General features: G+C 41.9%; 1 protein-coding gene across 2 annotated transcripts in view; it reads left to right on the forward strand.

The window, feature by feature from the left end:
• NFE2L2 (NFE2 like bZIP transcription factor 2) overlaps positions 1-18,742 on the forward strand; it is a 29,202-nt gene that overhangs the window by 7,786 nt on the left and 2,674 nt on the right. For both annotated transcript variants that reach the window (XM_073646881.1, XM_073646880.1), the window contains exons 2-4: positions 16,609-16,881; positions 16,972-17,046; positions 17,699-17,881. In XM_073646881.1, the coding sequence (XP_073502982.1) occupies positions 16,609-16,881; positions 16,972-17,046; positions 17,699-17,881 (531 nt within the window). The remainder of the gene's footprint in view (positions 1-16,608; positions 16,882-16,971; positions 17,047-17,698; positions 17,882-18,742) is intronic.

Consider the following 18,742-nt stretch of genomic DNA (forward strand, 5'->3'; position numbering starts at 1 on the left):
GCAAAGTTTTTGTAGTTCTACTGAAATTGCAACAAAAAAAAATGTAACACAGCCACAAAGTGTGAACAGAGCCATAAATATGTAATGAAGCGTAGAGAGCAGTGTTTCCCAAACTCCAGTCCTCGCGGCCCCCAACACATCATGCTTGGTGAGAGAACCTATGGCACTTTCTGATGCTTTAATAATACTTCCACCACCTGGTAAGGAAATCCTGAAAACATGACGTGTTGGGGGCCGTGAGGACTGGAGATTGGGAAACACTGATATGGAGCTTCCATATTTGCAAATGACCCCTTTCTCGTATGGCAAAGGTGTCTGACTCTCGTCTCAGGATTCAAAACACATTCACGGTCAGGAGAAGCGAGCATACATGTGATGGCTGCGTCAGCACTCTGATGTTTTTGCCTCTCTTTTTAATGCTTTATCTTAAATTCAAGGAACCATACTTGCACCCCTGTTTTTTACTAACTTTTGCGTTATCGTAGAAATAAGTTTCCGGTGTCCTTGACAGGATCTGTAACTCTTTGGCCTTCAGAATGGGGTGAGCTTCAAAACCACCACATATAAGCAAGAGTACAGGTGGTTCTGGTTAAAAATAATATATATAATAGTGCCCAGAGGACTGCCCCATGTTCTTGGCAGAGGAAATTCATGTTTAAGCTGCATGGACCTGCACTCAGCCAGCATGGATATAAGGTGCAGAGTGATGAGACTAGGGTAGATAGGACAGGGTGGAGGCAAGATTTGTGCAACCAAGCCAGGTCTGCTATGTACTATGGTTATGTGACATAAGCCTCTTTGATAAAATTGGTTTTCAGACGATCAGTTAGATGACGTTCGCCTGACTGGGCTTAAACTTGTACGTGTAATTCAACCCTGAATAAATGGGGTGGTCTTGGAAGATGGAGTTAAAGGGAACGTGTTATCGGGTTCATGCTGCATGAATGAGACACCGACTGTGCGACTTCAACCAGGTATGTTTTACACTGAGATGCAGCGGTGAAAGGCAGTCTCTGATGGCTTCTTCCCGCTCCCGATGACTGACAGGTCACTCCCTCTCTTACGGTGTACAGAGAAGACTGTCTGTCAGTCAACAGGGCAAGGGGAGGCCAGCCGGGAACCGGCCCTTACTAGTCAGCCGCACAGTCCCTGGCTGACTTTTCAAAGTACATTTACTCTAGAATGCCGCAGTGTTTCAGAGTAAAAGATGCCTCGCCACAATCTCACAGCCGGTGTGAATCTGATGGAAGGTCAGGCCTTCATTAGTCCCAGGCCAAAGACTAAATTAGCTGACCGCTGTTAGTCCCCGGACTCCCTATTTAGACCTGCGTGCTCCCAGTGGGGAGAGAAGAAGCCAGTCACCTAGGTGTGAAACCTAAGGATCAGGCATGTTCAAATCCAACATGCCCACCGAACTTTCTCCTGATTGCTGCTTTTTCCAGACTCGTTACAAACCTGTATACATTTAGATGGTTGGTCAGTTCTGCAAAATTAGTGGGTTTGGCTGTCCTTAAACTTACGTTTTATCATCTCTGGGTAGGTGATCAGATCTTTCCTGTTTGCTTTATTAGCAATGTTCAATTACTTTGTCATAAAGTTCATATATCACAAGGAATTCATGGTCGATGACTAACTAGAAATACGTGACATAAGATACAAGTCGGAGTGGATACTTTCACATATATACTTATTGATTGAGCCGGGTGGTGTTTTCAGGCTCTGCAGACAAAGTTCTGTTTGGTTCAAGTCCAATGAACTAATACTATGAGGCACACGTGACAACTGGAGGACTTGCCGTAAAACCAGAGCAGGACCGGGTATTATAAGGAATGGTACAATGGCTTGTGGTAATGCTAGAGGTCCATATACAGTCCATGGTCATTGCATTGTGTCTAGCCTCAGTCCCCTGATGAAGCCAGTCATGGCGAAACATCTCGGGGAGGTTATAAGTGACTTTTAATCAGCTCTAGTCTTCTTGCAATTGGCATCTATAATTGTCCTATTTGGTTCAAGTCCCATGAACTAATACTATGAGGCACATGTGACAACTGGAGGAATTGCTGCAGGACCTGGGTATTATAAGGAATGGTACAATGGCTTGTGGTAATGCCTAGAGGTCCATGTGCAGTCCGTGGTCATTGCACTTTGTTGTCCTCTGCTTTATCCCTTCGTTTTACAGTAACCTTAAAACCTTCTGTTATCCGGAAGTTTTATTCATGTAATGTAGCTATTATTTGGTTACAATTGTGAAATCCATAAAAAAAAAAAAGGGAATAGAAAGGATTTTGCTCAGTGGCGTCATGAAAATCCCCTTCCGTCTAACCGGGTAACCTATGCAGTCATCATCTCGGTTCCTTATTTTAAACCCTCCATACTTGACCATCTACATTGTAAACGGCAATTAGGACACTTTTTCTTCTGTGAGTTTACGCTTGGTGTCGATTGTTGAGATGTTGTTCTTGGGTTCGGTGAATGGAAATGTAGACTTTTAATAAGACTTCCATGGGGATAATAGAAAGCTGCAACATGCAACTCAAGCTATTAATGGGGCCAAGCTGTAAATCGATAACCCTGTAGTACTGCTGATACCATTTACCTTGTCACGAGTAAAATGTGACTGCTCCTGGGAAATGGGCCACCACATGGCTCCTTGTATATAAAGCTTTGGTGACTTGCTGCCAGGAGGGGACAGTAAGGCCGTAATTGCTCTGGTCGGGTTTGGCATAGGAGTTGTGGAACAAAATCCTCCTCATACGGAGGTAGGACATTGAAAGTCTATAGATGCCTATTCCATCCAAACAACTGAGGTTTCATGGAGGTGTGAACATTGGGCTTGTGTAGTAATGTTCTTACTCTTGGGCAACCAGTAGACTTGGGCTACATTCACACATCCATGTGACTTTTTAGATCTGTGAAAAATGTATCTCATTTTTTTTTATCTGTCATAAATTTTGCATCCGTTTTTTAAAACTGAAGCAGGTAGGCTGTCTGAACTTTTCTTTATACATTGACACTTACCAATGGATCAGAGAAACATGGATGGAACTCTGAAGCACAAAGTCTGTCTTCAATGTTTCATCCGTTTTTTCTACAGATCTCCATAGACTTTACTGGCCAAGTCTGATCTGAGAAATCTGATGAGAATAGGATATTATCTGAGTCACATGCACCAGACCCATGAATCTGTTTTTAAGGTGGATATGTGTATTAATTCATGAAACTCTATGGGTCAGTTTGTGGTCCGGGAAAAAAAACTGCACTAGGACGGGTCACACGGATGTAGCCTTAGACTGTAGAGCCCACCAGTTTAACTGGATGTAGCAAAAATCTTACTATTGCTTCTCGACAGTCCTTGAGGTTTCCAGTTGGGAGATATAAGGATCGTAAAAGTTGGGCTGCCTTTTCTAAGAGTTGCCTATCCCCCAAGTGAAGTAACCTGGATAATCCACTGAGACCAAATTGAGTGTTTATGGGGAAGTCAGATGTCACGGATGTGTCAGATGTAACAGACAGACGCTCTAGATCTGGCTACAGAAGGTCACTGCGTTTGGCATTGCAGACGCCTTCTTAATCCTTCTTACTTTTGGACCTAGCGGCAACCTCTCTCCTGTTCTGATTGACACACCCTGGTCTGGGTGTTTATAAACTCTGTCTGCTTCAGGGAGTTGCCGGTGATATTCTCATTTTCCCTGGTGAAGTCTTGGAGCAATAGCAGTCAGCTAGCTTCCTCTCTGGTGCCCTTGGAAGACGTTTGGTGTTATCTCTCTGGTGTCTGCGCAAGCTAAGTCCCCCTCCCTTTGTTTGTCTCCCTTGTTGTCTTTAGTTTATAGTGGGGACTAACCATTGCTCACCCCCCCCCCTCCCTATCTAGGGCCTAGCTCTAGGGATATACAGGGATTAGGTTTCCTGTTCAGCGATAGGTGCGAAACCTATATAGGGACGGTAGGACAGGTAGGGTGATATTAGATCTACCTAGGGGTCTCCACTCCTCCTTTCCCTAGTGTTTGGGCTACCCTCCCCTCATCCCTTTGTGTTGCGCTTAGTCTTTCCCACACTGTGCGTGACATCAGAAGTGGATGGCTCTCGGCTAGAAGACCTTTAAAATTCATGCTATAGAATGAGAATACTTCGGAGACATGTGGTGACTGTCATTACGATAAACTTTCCACTCTCACGTTTTGAATACAGATCATATCTTTAAGATGAGATATTCTGCATGTTAAACAAATATTGTAATTACAGATTTGCACAGATAATTTGTTTCCTCCACTCCGTCCCTGCCTGGATAGAACTTCAAATGTAATTTTCTATTTCATGAGCAGCCGGTATGCGCAGTGCCAGGGCACGCCAGCTTCCTGCCAGTTTCTTATACACGTGAGGACACTTTAATGTAAATGTTCATACGGTGCATTGCCAGGAATTGAACGCAATTCTCTGGTTTAGGCTTGGGGCTACACTGCAATTTTGGCTGCGACTCAAAGCGCAGTCAAAAATATCTCTATGTAGCTGCTACATTGCGGTGTAACGCTTGTCATGGGGGCAGTATCTTTCACTTGCATCACTGTGCGATTTTTGGCGGTATGACTCGCGCTACAGCCAATATTGACGTCTGGCCCCAGCCGTATTCATATCGCTGTGCCATTGTACCGTTGCAATGGTACCAGAATGATGGCGCAAGCGACGGTCACATTTATTTATTTATTTTTTCTTATCCTACTGACAATCTTGGGCATATTGTATAGGGACACAATGATTCTGACTGACTAGTTTACCCATGCACTGGTACTTCATGATGTATGGCTATACTGTCACATACTACTGCCACATGTTAATATACCAAAAGGGTCTTCAGTCCATGGGGGCCTGTGAACTATGGGAGCATTGGGTCAGTATGAACCCTTCCCCCTCCCTCATCAGGCATGTGAACCTGTGCGGGCCTAAAAACCCTGCAACTGTGGTATTCATGGTCATGTCAACTCAAGTAGGCAAGATGAGAGAACCATGAAGTGTTGGCACTAGAGATGATCAAATTGAACTCTTGTCAAATTTTAGGAAATATTGGAACTGGAATAATGTTCAGTTTGATTTGCACCTGCCCTGCCTTTCAGAAGTTCTTTGCAAAATGTATGCTAAAAGAAAGTGTGAATTCCAATGGACGGCTTAGTGTAAAATTAAAGAAAAGCAAAAACAAACCATGGCTATGAATTGGGAAGCAGTTAGCAGCAGACTCAACACTGCCACTACCATCCACCATCCGGGTAATAGTACTAGCAAATGCAGGCTGCAGTTTGCCTCTGACGAACATATTGGTTGGGAAGATGCGGAGGGCATTCTAGAATGCTGTTAATGATTTTTACCTCTGACAGCGACACCGTCAGTTTGAGTCTGTGTTCTTCACAGAACGCTCTACATGATCACAAATGACTAGGGGTTAAATTTTTTGACTCATTTTAATTTAGGAAAAAAAAATAAAATGAAATGTTCTAATTGTTGCACATCTTTTCAGGGCAATTGGACCTGCAGCTAATTTATTCACTGTAAATATATATATTGTTGTAAAAATTTGAACCTGACAAGTTTGTTTTAAAACATTTGATCAATTCTAATTGGTACTTATTACCCGGTGATGGTAGAGATGGTTGTGTAAACCAGGCCTCTAGTCAAATGTTTATGCACAATAACAAGTAGTGTGAATCAGATCCGACAGTGCGTTCCCCTAAATCTTATATGGCACTTTATACAACACTAATCTCTTAATTTTTAGTCGGTCATTCCATTTATCAGGTGACTTCTTTGTCTTTCCATTAGAAGTCATCAGATATTATGTTCCTATATTTTTTTTTTTTTACACTGATAGTGAATTGTGTTGTTAACAAAGGACAGAACTGCATGTGCCATGCTCAGTATTTTCGCCTCACCTCTACCTGAATGCATGCATATGGCGAATATTTTGCAGAGCATATGGCTAAGTGCTAATGTAGAGAGTGTTTATTAATTCCGCGCTGACACTGTATATTGGCGGTTACTAGGCAGCTATGTCCACATGCTTGGATCTGCTTACAATGCCAGGCCTTCTGTTGAAGTACAGGCAGATGTAAAACATCTGTTGAGTTGTAGCTGATGCCTTTTTGAAGTTGCTTACTTTATTAATGGTAATGTTCTTCAATGACGTTGTTTACTCCACATACCGGAGAGGTCATCAGCTGTTATCTGCCATACATAGTCCAGGGGGCTACAGAGCCTAACCTTGTTATAGGCTTAGTGTAGCTGCCGGCTCTTGTGAAGCTTATACTCTTGTGACTAGTGCACCCTTTATCATATATGCAGCGCCTGTTGAGGCTGGTTTACTTGCTTTGAAAATCCATGTTGGGCCTCATTCATACATCAGTAGTTTTGATTTGGTTTTGCCTTAAAAATACTGAAGTGTCTCCAAAACACAGAACAGGTGTCCATATTTAAATTATAGTTTTTCTCTGTAAGTTGCACTCCTGGATTTGGAAGACAAATACTGACGTGTGAATAAGGCCTAAGAATAATTTAAAAGTGAACACTGAATCTTCGCCTACTTGGCCAGATTGACAGCTCCTCAGTGTCCCCCCTCCTCTGCTGCTGCATCTCTGCCTGTCTAGTCTTATTGGCAAGCTCCTTCTAGATCTTACAAAACTACAAGTTCTCCGGTAAATATTTCTAGAAGTTCCAATACGAGAAGATGGAGCTCTTGTCATGGTGGTCCCTCATGAATGCAGAGAATGAGTCTTTGCTGGTCCTTACTTTTAGTTGGGAGGTAGGTGGCCACGTGTGGTTGGTCGGACATTATTAATGTGTAAAACTATGTGAACCTTTTATTTTAGTGGCTTTGTTTTACAGACTTTTTATGGTCTGGTCTGTATTTTTCATCACATATCTTGTTTTTTGGGGACACCATGTAGTACTTTAATTTTTTTGTATAGAAATTAGCTTTCCTCTAGAACGAAGAAAACTAGAACTTGAGTTTTTTCTTCATTCCGGAGGAGAGCTACTTTACATACTCTTACTTGACGACTTTCCGACACTATCTGGATCTGCACAAGGAGAACCAAAACCTCACAAGAATGGATTCTATAAATGTCTCATTGACTTTCATTTATTACTTGATTTACACTTTCTTATTGTGGTGATTTGTTAAAGGGAACCTGTCATCAGTTATTTGCTACTCCATCTGAGAGCAGCATGGTGTAGATTCTGAGACCCTGATTCCAGTCATGTGTCACTTACTGGACAGTTTCCTGTAATTTTAATAAAATCCCTGTTTTCTCTGCTGCAGATCTACCAGTTCTCTAAATGCTGAGCTCTGTATGACCCCGCCCACACCACTGATTGGCTGCGCTGTGTGTGCATTGGCAGGAAGCTGCCAATCAGTGGTGAGGGCGGGGTCATACAGAGCTCATGAATATGGAGGACTACATGGCAGCAGGTTTACTAGTCTTCTACTGATAATCTGCTGCTGATAAAACAAGGGATTTTATCAAAATTACAGCAAGCAGCCCAATAAGTGACACATCGCTGGAATCAGGGTTTTTGTCACCTAATCAGAGAACAGCATGATGTAGAAACAGATTCCCTTCAGGGGTGCACACTTGGGTAAAGGTGAGGCTGGTACTTTTATTCAGCTTTTTTTTATAGGCCATACTCAGGATTTCTCACGTCTTTATGACAGATGGATTGTTTCAACAAGTAGTCCTGGTTTTGGCGTGATGTCTCTCTGCTCCTTAATAATGAACAAGGCTTGTGAAAACAACAACAGAGTTCACAGCGTGCAAAGAGCTCATTACTTAATTATTGGGTTGTCATAACATAGCCCGTCTCTGGAGGTTTACTGATGTACGTGACGACTTAAGCTTGTAGGTGGAACTTTATATTGGGTAGATTGACGATCCGGTCACGTTCGAGGCTAATCTCATGTATTTTCATCCCCTTGTTCAGTTCTGGAAGGAGTCATGTAGCTAAATACAAGTGTTGCCCTAGAAATCCAGTGTCTTTATTTTTTTTTTTTGTCCCCCCCCCCCCCCCACTTCCTTCATAGAATGAATTAAAATATCATAATGCTGGATGGAGACCACCTAATGGCTAAAGCACATGACCGCGAAACTGGTTTTTATCCTTTTCTATATAATTTGTTTGTGGTAAGGGTAGAGCCCGATCCTAAAAGTTTTCCTTGGAATGGACTTTACTGATTTTTGAATATTACATCCAGCCCAGGGGCGTAACGTCGTGGGTCGCAGAAGTCGCGACCGTGGTCCACATCTGGCACCGGGGCCCATCGGACTCTAGTTACGCCACTGATCCAACCCCATCCTTAAAGCAACCTTCTATCCTAAGTACTCAATTTTTCTATACATTAGTAATATATAAATATAATATGTAATATATTTATGTTTATGAGAAATCTTGCAAATTTCACACTGGCCACTGGAGCTATTTTAGCCTCTAATTTTCCATCCTTTCAGTAGGAGTTTTCACTTCAGCAGTTTTCTTTATCATACCAAGCAGGATTATAATGATGGGTGGCACTTCTATACACCGCTGATAATGCTGGAAATTTCACAGCTCCCTCCTCAATTCACAATGACCTTTGCACACGCTAATTAGATGCTTTAATTCAAGAGTCAGTTTATTGCTGCTAATGTACGTGTGATTTTTCTTAACGTAGGTGAAGGCTAGACTAAAATGGCTCCAGTGGCCAGTGTGAAAACAGCAAGATTTCTCATTTTTTAATTGGGTGGGGTCTCAATTTTACGGTTAGATCTACCCAATTGTCAGAATGTTGAACTTCATTCTCTATGGGGCTTTCGGAAAAAGACAAGTGCAGCGCTCGGCAGCCCCATAGGGAGTGGAGCGGCAGTTGAGCATGCGCACTACTGCTTCATTCTAATGGGGTAAAAGTGGCCCATTCTGCCCATAAGTGAAGATCCCACTATTGGAAACCCCCTTTGATTTTCAGAACACAGCATTTTTATCCTGTGGATAGGTAATAACTTTTTGACATCGGAGAACCCTGTTAGTGATTATGCAGTAATGCGGCCATGAAAGTTTCTAAACACTTGCAGTAAAGTTTGCAGCCTTCTCTGGGTTTTTAGGAAGGAGGTGGAGAAGAATTTTGACAGTCTGTGGAGGTGGTCATTTGAGGAAGCGGATGTCTAAACAGTAAAGCGAAGTGGTCGGCTACATTCCCTTCTGTAAGAGGCCTCACCATGGATGTCGGGCATACACCCACACGTGTATATTCCCAATGCCAAAATTCTAGGATGTTGCGGGGAAGCTGCATCTCATTTCATTTGCGTATGTTGCTTAGATTGTGTTTTGAAAGTAGATTTCTCATGTTGCTGCCCATAAAGTCTGTGGTTTCTTCTGGCATCTGTTTCTTCTAATTACCCAAAATTCCACTTCTTGTTTTCTGTGAAAAATTGCATCAGCGAGAGACAAGGAACTCCAGCTAGTAGAGGGGATTTCAAAGAATTTTTCATTACTCTCCATTCCGTTTCTGTACATAAAGCAAGGTCTTGGCATGATCGTGTGTGGATTTTGTGGGGAGTGAATTTTGACTTAAGACCAAGTTGTTTTGTTTTTTTTAATTTAATTTTGTATTTGTAGAATAAATCTTTTTTTTATGTTCTAGGTTTACTTCCTTCATGTTGACATCCAGGTTCACATTCTTCTCTTTTTTCTATGGGGTCCATTCAGCCAAAAATACCAGATATAAATGTGCCCGCTGCATTTCGGTCATTCATGCTGTGCCATTTTTAAGTCAATGATTGAGTGTCTTGATGGAAATTACTAGTAGAAATGTGAACAGAGTTTAAAAAAAAAAATCACTTTTTCTTCTTGGGCCGTACATGTCTTGGTATGTGGTCACCGGTCATGAGATCTACGCCTGTGGAATCTAGATGGGAATGCACACGGTCTTGTTCTACTGATCGGGGCACAGCCTATTCACACTGTGTGTTTTGTCCACAATGACTTTGAACACTGAAGAGCTTATCTCAATAATTGGCAGCTATCAGCCTAGGGAAATGGCGTCCTCTGACTTTTTATGGCTAAGACTTTGGACACCTCTTGCACTAATTTTTTTTTTTTTTAATTGTTCATTTCCTTCCAAAATACAACATTAAACAAATGTCTTTTATTGTCTTAAAAAATAAATAAATAAATCCCAATAACATTATATAGCTGGCTGCCCTATTGCTTCGAATATGGATTATTCTTTTTTTCTTTTCTTCATCCACATAAGCCAGCCAAAATGGCTGATTTCAAGCATGGCCAACAATTGTTGGCCATTTCAGTGAAACAAACGATTGTTTCGACTAGTGTCTGATCAGTGAACGATCGGACATGTTGGATTTTTTGTGTTCTGTCCACGAACATGTACATGGAAATCATCATATTTCTGAATTAGGTCTCACACTAGGTTCACGTTTTACCTACATCTACAGCACGACAGCACGATGGCTCAGTGGTTAGCACGGCGGTGCTGGAGTCCTGGGTTCAAATCCCACCAAGGACAACATCTGCAAGGAGTTTGTATGTTCTCCCTGTGTTTCCTCCGGGTTCTCCGGTTTCCTCCCACACTCCAAAGACACTGATAGGGAATGTAGATTGTCAGCCCCAATGGGGACAGTGCCGATAATGTCTGTAAATTGTCTGAATTGTAAAGTGCCGTGGAATATGTTTGCGCTATATAAATAAAGATTATTATTATTATCTAAATGCTGCATCCAACAAGCATAGTCCAGGACCAGCCCGATCCAACAACTGATGCCGGGAACAACTTCAACTGATATATGTGATAATTATTTGTAAAGTGCTGCGGAATATGTTGGCGCTATATAAATAAAAATTATTATTATTAGAAGAGATAACAGCAGAGAGGGAGGAAAGTATGCATATGGCAGAATAGAGAGTGGAGAAAGCAGTCAGGTCTGCAGGGAGGGTAGGTAACGAGGGTGGGCCGGTTGTTACCGTATCAGAATAAAGCTAGAGGAGCACACCAGTCAGAAGGGGTGAATAACGCATGATGTGTATCGGTGTACAGGGAGAGATGAGAGCACCCATGGTGTACTCTATGGGGATGGAAAAAAGGATGTTAGGTCTCTGTCTTACTGCAAGGGTCACATCCACATGAGAAAAATTTGAAACTGAAGCCGTCTACAAACATTTTATCAGGGTCTGAAAAAATGGTCTAAGGACTGAAGATTGCAGCCTCAACCATAGTGCAACTTTTTTTTTTAATTGGGGTAACCACTGTGGAAAATTATTTTCCCATGTCAAGTGTTCATACTCTTAAAGGGAATCTGTCAGCGTCAGTACGATCCCCCCCCCCCCCCTTCCAAGCTACTACTTGTATGTGGATGTAGCTCTTTCAGAGACAAGTCAAGCAATACCATTTATATAGTCAGTCCATTTCTCCATTACTGAGAAATCAGCATATGAAGCTGTAGATCTGAAGCCTCTGTCACTCCAGCTCTATTCCCTGCCCAGCGCCGCCTCCTCCTGCTTGACTGACTGTCTCTACTCCTTTGCCTGAATTCATGCAGCATAATCAGTAAAGCAGGAGGACGAGACACTGGGCAGGGAATAGAGCTGTAGTGACAGAGGTTCCAAATCTTCAGCCTCTTTTGCATAGGAGATCCAACACTGATTTCATTGTAAAGACTGGCAATGTAAAGTATTTCACACACAAGCTCAAGCTATATCGGCTCAGCTTTTAAGGAAGATACATAAAACTGCGACTAAAAATTAAATTTTATTTCAAATCTTAAAACCGACAGTAATAAAGGAAATTAAAAAGCAGAGGCCTTTGGGTTCCATCCAGCGAATATTTCATGTAATATTTACAAAGAACACAACTCTGTCACAGACCTGAATGAGGTTCCCAAATTAGCACAAGTATATTACAGAGCCCCATAAATTACTACATCAATTATAAAAAAGTGTACCAGCAAAGAGATCTCCAAAACAGAAAGAAGAAGAATAGCTCTTGCTACTATGCCCAAATTATGGACTGCTTCCAGGGGGGGCGTGGAAGAAGCACTTGTGAAACGGCGTCGTCGGGGCAGGTTCCAAAGCAGTCCTTTTCATGTAAGTATACATGCATAGCCCTCATTAATTCATCGCTTACCACAGTGTATCTAATTGTCCCTATATAAGACAAGAGATTTCTTTTACACATGCACTTTACATATTTATTTGGGGGACAATCAGATCCAGCATCTTTAAGCAGTCCATAATTTGGGCATAGTAGCAAGAGCTATTCTTCTTCTTTCTGTTTTGGAGATCTCTTTGCTGGTACACTTTTTTATAATTGATGTAGTAATTTATGGGGCTCTGTAATATACTTGTGCTAATTTGGGAACCTCATTCAGGTCTGTGACCGAGTTGTGTTCTTTGTAAATATTACATGAAATATTCGCTGGATGGAACCCAAAGGCCTCTGCTTTTTAATTTCCTTTATTACTGTCGGTTTTAAGATTTGAAATAAAATTTTAATTTTTAGTCGCAGTTTTATGTATCTTCCTTTAAAAGCTGAGCCGATATAGCTTGAGCTTGTGTGTGAAGTATTGTGAACTTGGGAAGCATTTATATTGACCTTTGTGATTTGTACCAATGTAAAGTATTGCTGGACTTTCTTTTGAAAGAGCTACATGCTCATATAAATAGTGTGGTGTATGAAATCCCGCTGACAGAATCCTTTTAACTGTAAAAGTACACCTTTTTTTCTAGGCTTAGATAAAATCATTATCCAACATAGTTAATATGTTACCGGAGGTAAAAATATCAAGATTTTTTTTTTTTCACTGCTCGTTAGACTTGGAACTTGATATGTGAGCTATTAGTTAATAGGTCAGACTCGGGCGCGTTGTGTGCCGGAGAATATTACATTGACAGGAAATGAAACGAGCAGCTCCTCTGATAGTTCCTTATTGTTGTCTGTTCCTCATGTGACAATGCATGTGATTGCAAAAGAAAGGCAAAATAAGACCCCTTTTTTATTATCCTCAAGACCAATTACTTGTGAATTAAATAACGGGAAAATACAGAAAATCTGAGCCCTTTACTTCTTGTTTTTCTTAGAAGTTGACACCACTTGTTCATCTATTATTATACCTGACCTTTTGGGAATAAAATGTATGCAGAGTAGGCTTGAAGGCATGACAACTCCAGCATGGTAGGAAAAAAAAAACCCCAACAAAAAACTAAAACAGCAGTAGGGGGAACATAATTTCCTGTCTGAGGAAGTGATTGGATATGGAAACCAAAAAGAAAACGTTATTATTGGGTTAATGCAGCAGAGCTCGCAGTACAAGGCCGGAGTCTACCAGCCTTGATAAGGAAAAAGTAGGAGGGAGCCGCAGCAATCCGATGCAAAACATGGTTTAAAGGAACATCTTCTTTTATTACTTAAAAAAAAAATAAATAAATGTTGACTCGCATCAGAGTTTTTATCAAGCTTTATAAAGACTCAAATGTGAGTCAAAGTTTGTTTTTTTTTTGTTTGTTTTTTTTCTTTGTTTGAGGTAATAAAGATGTTCCTGCAAATCTTTCTTTTGCATCAGAGTTCTGCGGTTCCTTTTCAACTTTTTTTTATGTGACTAGATATACCATTAGGTCTGATCGGTGGTACTCTCGTTGATTGCTAGTATGGGGGGGGGGGGCAATGGTGCCTCGTGGCTTGTCCTCTGCAGCGCCAGGTCTTATTCACATGATTTGTGAATGGGAGGGGGCCAGTGTGGACAAAATTCCAAAGAAATTCCTGCAATCCGAGCTCCACCGATCAGCCGGTGGGTGCCAATCATAACCGTATTCCATCTAAGACTGGAAGAAACCCTTTTTAAATTTGGTTGTCTTTTATTTTCTTTGACGAAGTAACACATCCGAAATGTTCTTTACATTGGGAAAAAAACAAACCATTAGAGCTCATTCACACAGTCGCAGATGACTTAATGTGTTGGCGTAAACCCAAGGGTGCGCAACACTGCCCTTCATACATGGTCTTAGGTGGGCATTTACAAAGAATACTTTGGGACCTGTTACATAAAAGCCTTATGGGCGTAACATAACAGTCAAACTAATGTGCTTCTTGGCCAAACTCTTATGTAATCAGATGTAACCTAATCCAGCTACTACCTTTTCAGGTTACCACAACGTAGGTGCAATGCCGTCCAGCCTAAACAATGGTGGGCAGCAGTGCATGACGGCATCTTCTTACACTTGAGTGTAATGGAGATGGGAATGCTTGTGTGGGGGTTGTACAACATGTTGTTAGATCTAGATGTGGAAAGTTTCTAAAATCTATTGACCAAGAGATCTATGCAAATATCCTCTTCAGAAAGGATGAGGACTAGAACTTTTGTGCCACCTATTGAGGGTAGCAATTAAGTCACTATTGAACCCTTAAAGAGCCTTGCAACATGACTTGGGATAAAATCCAAGCCAAACTTTTAATCCTAGGCTCATAAAGGGTAGATATTGACTTTAAGGATTCCTACATCGAATAGTTGGCAGTAGAGTTCCTCTTCTCTTCCTCTCTGCATAATTAACTTCCCAGAGGAGCTTTGCATGGCCTATAGGTCTCCTTATGCCGGATTGGTACGCTACACAAGTAGAAACGTTTCCCCTTGCACCCAACGAGTATGTAATAAATTAAAAATTTATATAATTGAGCGCGAATGAATACATAAAAACGCAGCAAAAATGCAACTAAAAGCGCATCCAAAAAAGGGCATGCATGCAATGTTTTCCCTTCCGAAAAAAAGCGCTGCAGAAACACTGTGTGAACATACTCTAATACACTGCTCAAAAACATAAAGGGAACACTCAAATAACACATCCTAGATCTGAATGAATGAAATATTTTCATTGAATACTTTGTTCTGTACAAAGTTGAATGTGCTGACAACAAAATCACACAAAAATCATCAATGGAAATCAAATTTATTAACCAATGGAGGCCTGGATTTGGAGTCGCCTCCAAAATTAAAGTGGAAAAACACACTGCAGGCTGATCCAACTTTGATGTAAAGTCCTTAAAACAAGTCAAAATAAGGCTCAGTATTGTGTGTGGGGGCTCCACGTCCCTGTATGACCTCCCTACAATGCCTGGGCATGCTCCTGATGAGGTTGCAGATGGTCTCCTGTGGGATCTCCTCCCAGACCTGGACTAAAGCATCCGCCAACTCCTGGACAGTCTGTGGTGCAACGTGACGTTGGTGGATGAAGCGAGACATGATGTCCCAGATGTGCTCAATCGGATTCAGGTCTGGGGAACGAGCGGGCCAGTCCATAGCTTCAATGCCTTCATCTTGTAGGAACTGCTGACACACTCCAGCCACATGAGGTCTGGCATTGTCCTGCATTAGGAGGAACCCAGGGCCAACCGCACCAGCATATGGTCTCACAAGGGGACTGGGGATCTCATCTCGGTACCTAATGGCAGTTCGGCTACCTCTGTCGAGCACATGGAGGGCTGTGCGGCCCTCCAAAGAAATGCCACCCCACACCATTACTGACCCACTGCCAAATCGGTCATGCTGAAGGATGTTGCAGGCAGCAGATCACTCTCCATGGCGTCTCCAGACTCTGTCACGTCTGTCACATGTGCTCAGTGTGAACCTGCTTTCATCTGTGAAGAGCACAGGGCGCCAGTGGTGTTTTTGCCAATCCTGGTGTTCTGTGGCAACTGCCAAGCGTCCTGCACGGTGTTGGGCTGTGAGCACAACCCCCATCTGTGGACGTCGGGCCCTCATACCACCCTCATGGAGTCAGTTTCTAACCGTTTGTGCAGACACATGCACATTTGTGGCCTCCCGGAGATCTTTTTGCAGGGCTCTGGCAGTGCTCCTCCTGTTCCTCCTTGCACAAAGGCGGAGGTAGCGGTCCTGCTGCTGGGTTGTTGCCCTCCTACGGACCCCTCCACGTCTCCTGGTGTACTGGCCTGTCTCCTGGTAGCGCCTCCAGCCTCTGGACACTACGCTGACAGACACAGCAAACCTTCTTGCCACAGCTTGCATTGGATGTGCCACCCTGGATTAGCTGCACTACCTGAGCAACTTCTGTGGGTTGTAGAGTCCGTCTCATGCTACCACGAGTGTGAAAGCACAACCAACATTCAAAAGTGACCAAAACATCAGCCAGAAAGCATTGGTACTGAGATGTGGTCTGTGGTCCCCACCTGCAGAACCACTCCTTTATTGAGGGTGTCTTGATAATTGCCAATAATTTCCATCTATTGTCTATTCTATTTGCACAACAGCATGTGAAATTGACGGTCAATCAGTATTGCTTCGTGACAGTTTGATTTCACAGAAGTTTGATTTACTTGGACTTCTATTCTGTTGTTTAAGTGTTCCCTTTATTTTTTTTGAGCAGTGTACATAATTCACTACTTCGTTCTAGAACCAGATATTTAATGGAGCATTGCATGGCCTATAGGTCTCCTTACACCGGCTTGGCTTGCTGCACAAGGAGAAACGTTTCCTCTTGCACCTGATGAGATCTATGTAATGGATAAAAATGTATATAATGGCGCGTGTTTGGTTCTAGAACCAAATATTTAATGGACTATGTTCTTTTTAGGATTTGGATCTCATTGACATCCTTTGGAAACAAGACATTGATCTAGGTGTTGGTCGTGAAGTTTTTGACTACAACCAAAGACAGAAGGAATATGAACTGGAAAAGCAGAAGAAGCTCGAAAAAGAGCATCAAGAACAGCTACTCAAGGAGCAAGAAAAAGCATATTACGCCCGTCTGGCTCTAGATGAGGAGACTGGGGAATTCATTCCCGTTCAGCAGCCGGCACCCATGGAGGCTATGGTAGTTACACCAACAGTCACAAGTTCCTTGCAGGTAATTTAGCCGGATTAATAAACAGGACGTCGCAAAACTCTCTTCATAAGCGGAAACCTAACGATAATGGAATGGTTTTTGTCTTTTTAGGGTAAATCTCCTCTGGAGCAAGAACTCTCCTTTGATGAATGCTTGAAGATTTTAACTGATACATTCCAGTATGAGGTGAATATTAAGATTGTGGATAATAAAAAGGACAAGATTTATTTGTTAAAGTGTTAAAAATTCAGCTTTTTTACACTTGTTTTTCATCTAAAAGTTAATTAAATATGTAGGATTTCTCTATCTGTCACGTTGAATATCCTGTCTAAGCTGAAGACAATATGGTAAAAAGTAAAAGAAGCCAGTAGATTGATATATCGTTTGTAGGAAATTCTGCTCATTTTAGTCTTGGGAGTCCACTGGGCGTTTCACCTCAGTGATTGTCAGCCTTCTCTGTATAACTGTGTCAGCGGGTATGACTGCCCACTGGACTCTTAAGAATAAAAGGAGCAGGGATATAAATAAATAATACACAAGTTATACTGAATATTCCTACATTATATTCAACTAGACAGGTTCCCTGTAAATAAGATTATAAACAACCTTTCTTTTATCTAAGATGTCTCCAAAGCTTTAATTCTCACTTATAAAATTTGATGGTATATCATAATCTCTGGTGGTCCAACAGCTGTGATCCACATGGTGGGGAGCAGACTGACTAAAAATCCATTACTAACCACTTTCCATTTTGTTTTGCAACTTATGTTTAGAGATCTGAGAATGTATCAAATCTTCCATTTTTTAGTAAATATATGATTTATTACTTATTTTCCAGGCACCAGAAATGACTTTCCAAACCGCAATGGTACCGGATTCTCAGATCGATACCAGCCAGAGCTTTATTAACACACAGCAGCCCCCTATTCCAGACAGTTTGCAGACCACTACCACCAATACAGAAAACGGGCACGAAATGGAGCAGGCGTGGGAAGAACTGCTGTCTATCCCCGAGCTGCAGGTTAGCTTTTCATCATTATGTCTGTGAAGTTCATTTATTGGGTGTAATTCATGTTCACATAAAGATAGAACATTAAATGGTCTATTATATTTATTATGGTATTTGCTCCTTGAAGTTTGGTCCTGTGGATCTTCTAATGGGACTCACTAGATTTCTATGCGTAATACATGTTCTTGTTCGTGGACGCTGTGGGATGAAAGAACATAACTACTTTTCCATGTACAGACATGAGCAGGATTTTCAAGCATAGCCTTCAAGTTCCCCACTAAGAGAGTCGCATCCCATTCATTCATTCAGGGTCTTGACAAAAGCGCTTTGTCCTAGTAATTCTCATAGCAAAGTTTGGCCTCGTGGACCACACATCAGGCACAAGAGGCCACCAGTTGGCTAATTAAGACATATATGCTGGAACAGAAAGTTGCTTCCTATGAGAAAGCATTTGGCCTCACAATGCATCCAAGTCATATATAACGTTGCACCCCACAAAGCGTAACCATATTGCACAGTAATACTCACCTTGTTGGTACGTTCTGACACTTCAACAGTCCCCCTCCGATTTTGTGCTTTTGTTTCTGGACAGACATCAAAATACTGCAGCCAATTTCTGATCACAATAGTGACCTGTTGATCATATCTGTGGCCAGTGATTGGCTGCAGCAGTGACCTGTTCCCTGCCAGTCTTTGTCCTTCCTTTCTCTAGACATGTGACCACTGCAGCCAATCACTGGCCACAGGAGTCACATGTTTGTACTTGCAGAGCAAAAAGTACAAAAACTGGAAGGGACCAACGAAGCTTTGGGAATGTTAACAGTGGGGGACTTGTAAGGTTAGTATTTCACAAGGTGTGTTGTGTTTTTTTTA

Source organism: Phyllobates terribilis, unplaced genomic scaffold, assembly GCF_046119375.1.
Source record: "Phyllobates terribilis strain yellow unplaced genomic scaffold, ASM4611937v1 Scaffold_9__5_contigs__length_417890890, whole genome shotgun sequence".
NCBI classification, from domain to species: domain Eukaryota; kingdom Metazoa; phylum Chordata; class Amphibia; order Anura; family Dendrobatidae; genus Phyllobates; species Phyllobates terribilis.